This window comes from Cryptomeria japonica, chromosome 6 (genome assembly GCF_030272615.1).
Source record: "Cryptomeria japonica chromosome 6, Sugi_1.0, whole genome shotgun sequence".
NCBI classification, from domain to species: Eukaryota; Viridiplantae; Streptophyta; class Pinopsida; order Cupressales; family Cupressaceae; genus Cryptomeria; species Cryptomeria japonica.
This window is the reverse complement of record NC_081410.1, coordinates 580,340,394-580,345,785: the sequence shown is the minus strand read 5'-3', so window position 1 is coordinate 580,345,785 and position 5,392 is coordinate 580,340,394. Positions and strand designations below refer to the sequence as shown.

Here is a 5,392-nt window from a genome sequence, read left to right as displayed (position 1 = left end):
GCTTCGACACTCAAAGCATTAGAATCAACAGGTTATGCACAGTAGCAATATAAGGTCTCCAAACTAGGGAATGCCCAACAATGAAAGAACTTATCTGCAAAATGATGATCACTTATTTGCAGATCAAGAGAAGATGTTTGCTACCTCAAGGAAGTTCGTTGTCTCTTGAATGAAGTTCGTTGTCCTTAAAGTGAACTTTTTTGTCTCCAAAAGCAGTTCGTTGTCTCTGTAAGATGATTCACTGCCCTTAGGTGTAATCACCGACCTTAGGTGATAGTTTGGTAAATATTACTGAAGAAGATCACTGAATGAAGAAGGTATTTGCTAAGTGTAGAATGAATTCGCTTAATTGTGTGTCCTTGAATGACAATTCATCTCCTTTATATAGGATGTAGACACTTATTACAACATGACAACCAGGAACCTATAGAAATAACAAATAATGATATAATGCTTTCAATCCCACACGTTACAAGTTACATATTCCATATAGGGCGTGACTAAGGCCAAAGGCCAATTAGTCACATAAACGTGCTAGGTCAACCCTAGAAGGGATCCGACCCAGCTATATAACATCAACAGGTTTAGTACAATTCTACTTAAGTTTCTTAAACTAATTATTAGACCCCATTTGGTAATGCCATGACCCTAATAAAATTAAGATAATTAATATGTAAATTGAGATATTATTTGTTCGAAGATTCGCTATTAGTGTTGGTGTTGTAAGGGTTAAGGAGTGAAAATGTATGAGTGCTTTTTTGTATAATAACATATTTGTCATAGTTCGTTTAGGTTTCATTTATCGAGACTTAGATGCAAGTGTAAGACAATACCCTTTGTTGATGGAGATTCTTAAACAACATTTAGCTCAATAGTCAAAGATAAATTTTGATCATAATAAGATAATTATTTACTAATTGTTTAGAATAATGATAAAATATAAGACTACAATTGAGAGTTCAACTTTCCAAAACTACAATATTACTAATAGATTGATAATAAATATATTTTTCCATTGTCCAATTCAAGATTCACATGATCGGACGATTCCATCCATATAAACCAAAATTTATAAAATATTAATTTTGTTCCATTTGAGTCAACGCATTTCCCGATTTTCATTATTGAAAAAAACAAAAAGTTGCATAACCTGATATTGCCATCCATGACGATCTCGACAGATTTTCCTTTTTAATTATAAATAGTAAACGTCTTGTACATTTTTCCACACATAACAAATATTGTGTAGCACGCCTATTATGACTCTGGGTCATCACGTCTCAGTCGGTGAATTTTTTTTATTTTGATCTCACATCGTACAGCCATATCTATGCATGCCATTACAAAAAACAACAAACACAGACTTCTGACATCTCTTTCTTCCTACCCACAAGAGTTCTCCATAGAAAGAATAATAAAAACAGTGAACCAGCAGTAACGAGTTTAGAATAGCAAGAAAGCGATGGAATCTCCATAGAAACTATAAACAGGGAAATCCTTACATTGTGGAATCTCCATAGTACTGATTTAATAGGTTAGATTAGAGGCTAGTAGATATGATGTGGGAGACGGGGTATGGGAATTGCCTGTAAATCTGTAGCCTTCTTTAAAGCAAGTCCAAACTCGTCGCTCATGTCCATCTCTTCACAACTCATCCCATCCGGAAGTATCCATTCAAACGAATGGAGTAAAGAAGCCAAAACCAAATGAATCATACGGCTCGCCAATGGAAGCCCCGGGCAAATTCTTCTCCCCGCTCCAAATGGAATAAGCTCAAAGTTTTTTCCATTGTATTCTATCTTCGTACTCTCACCCTCCAAAAATCTCTCGGGCATAAATTCCACTGGATTCTTCCAGATTGAAGGGTCCCTCCCAATGGCCCACACGTTCACCATCACCTCGCTGTCTTTGGGTATCACAAATCCATCGATCTCGAAGGAGCTTCCGGCTTTGCGGGGTAACAGCAGAGGACTCGCCGGATGCAATCGGAATACTTCTTTCACAGCTGCATGGAGATATGGCAGACGATCTAAGTCGGATTCTTCAACTCTTCGCTTGCAACCAACAACTTCATCCAGTTCTTCTCGGACTTTGCTTAATTTCTTTGGATTGCGAATGAATTCTGCCATGACCCATTCTATTGTTGTAGTCGACGTTTCAGTACCTGCAAGAAATAATTCCTGAAACCAGAGAGCACAATTACAGATCGAGAAAATACCGGAGACTTATAAACCAGTAATTTTTTAAAAATCTTTTCAGTTCTACTTACAGCTATCAGGGCTCGAATACCAGATAAAGTGAAATCTTCACTTCTGAAACCCAGCAGAACATCCAGAAAATCCTTCTCAGAGTGATTTCGCTCAACGCTTTGGCTTGTGGTGTCGAGCCTTTTCTGTATGAATCCATCGGAAAACTCATACATGGCCTTCAAATGCCTGGCCGTCTCCCGGGACACGCCTTGCGGGTCGAGGAACCGGAGAAACGGAAAAAAGTCGACCAAATTGGGTATTCCGCCGAGCTTCAGTATTTCCCACACGTTATCTTTGAGCTCCGCAGAAGCTGGATTGTGCGGATCGAAGACGCTTGTGCTGAAGATCATGTTGCCTAACAAATTCAGAGAGGTGCAGAAAACCGTATGCGCGATATCCACAACTTTTCCCTTGTCCTCGAAAATGAGTCGAGTCATCTTAAATACTTGATCTCTTCTGAGGTGTTGCAGAGCTTCGAGTCTTTTGGTGCTAAAAAGCTCAACAGTTGAAATTCGTCGGAGATTACGCCAGTAAGGACCGTATTCACCCCAAGCTAGAGAGGACTTGTGATGGGAAAGCGACTTGGCTGCTTCAATTACCGTCCGCCCGGTAAGGAGGTGGTCGTGTGTTTTGAGGAGGTCTTTGGCCATGGCAGGAGAGGAGGCGACCACTGTTATTTTCATGCCCAGATGCAGAGACATGAGTGGGCCGTATTTGAGAGAGAGGGCATAGAGAGACTCGTGAGGCCTTTTTCCTAGCTGAAAGAGGTTTCCCACAATAGGCCAAGCAGGAGGTCCAGGAGGAAGAGGAAGAGAAGGCCTTGTCCTACTTCTCTCCCTTCTCCATAGAAAGAGGAATAACATGAGTGAAGCAGCAGTGAGGAGAAGAGAGGACCATGGAAGTGATGAAATGTCCATACCAACTGTAAATGAGGAGATGCTTCTTTCGTTTCGCTTTCTGGTATACACTATTTTATAGCCAGATTCCTTATCAGTAGTAAATGTACTGTCGCAGTTATCTAGAACATACCATTTTTTCCAGATTTTATTTAGGATTCATTAATTGTGAAATTAACAAATAAAATAATAGATAACAGTCACAAAAATTTCTGTAATGCTAAAAATTGGATATCTACGTCAATTTCATTTAACTTTTAAGTCTTTTATTTTGAAAACATTCACACCACAGTAACATCTGTAAATACATATCTATGCCAATTTTCATTTAACTTTAGGTCTTTTAATTGGATAACAATAACATCACAAAGTTCAAATGGGGCAATATTTTGGAACATAACACAATAACACAATTACAAAAAGTCAATTACACAGTAAGAATGGGCACATTGGAGAGCATGAAAACTCTCATGAGAGAAATACTCAACTTTGAAAAATATTTACACTAAATGTATTATTTAGTAGTGAAACATTACAATATGCTTATAGAGTCTCCATGAAATACTTCTTCAACACCAAGCTCATCTAATAGACCCTTCATGTATTTGAGCATAATGAATAACTATGCAGCTAGACATCCCATGCTATAATTCACATATGCACTCTTTAGGGGAGCTCAATATAAGTGATAGCCAAATTTAATCACTAAGCATGTGCTTGCTTTTATAAAACCAAACTCACATAGATATAACTTTGGTATTACAAAATTGAGTGTCTTGAAACTATGGGAGCACAAAACCATTAATCCCATAAATTTCTTTTTGATATTAGATTTTTATCAAAATTAATTTTGATTTCAAAATGCAACCCTATATAAGTATCTAACCAATGTCCAAAATATTTTACAAGTGGACCCAAATTAATATTCAATGCGACTAAACACATCTCAAGAATGCATCACAAATAAATATTTAGTTACATAATTAATATACTTACTTCTCGTTCAAAGTGTACAATACATTTTCCAAACACACATATGCTAAAATGGAAGTTTAGCTACCTCAAGGTGGAAGGCTGAAAGGGACCAATTAGCTAAATTAAAAAATAACAGGTTTGTGACCTCTAGATCACTCTATGAGTATAGACCTGTCTTGAGATAAGACAATGGTCAAATGGAGGTGGTAAATGAATATATAAATACAGTTGCATGGACTTGTGAAATAAGTAGATGTATTAAGAGAATGTATAATTGTGTGTCTGTATGCTAAATTATTTTAAATAGTTAAAAAAAAAAATCCTATGCAAGGTGTACAATACATGTTTTCTTAACAAATTTGTGCTTTGATCAACACAATCTCTTTGACCATAGCATCAAATTATGCCAAATGTGTGTTTAGTTGGCTCAACTTGGAAGTGTGAAGGGGACCAATTAGCTAAACTAGAAAATAACAAGTTTGCAACCCCAAGATCACCCTTTGGGTATAGACTTATCTTGGGATGGGAAAACGGTCAAATCTAGGTGGTAATCACTAGATAGAGATAGGTGAATGAAAATGTGCAATAAGTAAATGGATTAAGTGAATCTATAATTGTGTGTATGGATGAATAGATTAGAGTTATGTTTATAGGGATAGATGTGTTATAGATGGATAAAAGGCTAAGGGGATAAGTCCAACATCATTTAAGATTATACCGTTTGTCACTTTATATATTTATCTACACCACGTAGTCTTGTACTATGTTAAAACATCATAATTCCAACTCTAGTGTATTAGACGAGGAAAATAAAAGTCACATCAAGGTCATGTAGATTTCGTACAATTCTACTCATGTTTCTTAAAGCCAATTGTTGAACACCTTTTGGTAATGCCATGACTGTACAATGATATATAAATTGAGATATCTAATTAATAGGAGATTAGTTATTAGTGTCTCTATTATAAGGGTCTGGAAGTCAAAGTTCTTTTACATCAAAGTTTTTAACATAATAAAATATTGACCATAGCTCAATTAGTTTCGTTTATTGAGGCTCAAATAGTTGAAATGACAAATACAAATAATTTTGAGTTGGATACAAGGTGTAGGACAATACCTTGGTTGATGTGGATTCTTAAATGATATTTAATTCAATGATCAAAGATAAATTTTGACCAAACAAAATAAGATAATTATTTACCATTTTTAAATAAGACTAAAAGGTAAGATTACTATTATTTGTTCAAATTTGAAAATTATGATACTTAAATA

At 36.0% G+C, this 5,392-nt stretch overlaps 1 protein-coding gene across 1 annotated transcript; it reads right to left on the bottom strand.

The window, feature by feature from the left end:
- Window positions 1–1,166: 1,166 nt before the first annotated feature.
- On the bottom strand, window positions 1,167–3,203 carry LOC131035685 (cytochrome P450 76T24-like). The gene is made up of 2 exons (XM_057967416.2): window positions 2,270–3,203; window positions 1,167–2,180 (listed from the first exon to the last, which is right to left on the bottom strand). The coding sequence occupies exons 1-2, from the start codon at window positions 3,164–3,166 to the stop codon at window positions 1,548–1,550; spliced, it is 1,530 nt and encodes a 509-aa protein (XP_057823399.2). The 5' UTR covers window positions 3,167–3,203; the 3' UTR covers window positions 1,167–1,547.
- Between the last annotated feature and the right edge of the window lie 2,189 nt (window positions 3,204–5,392).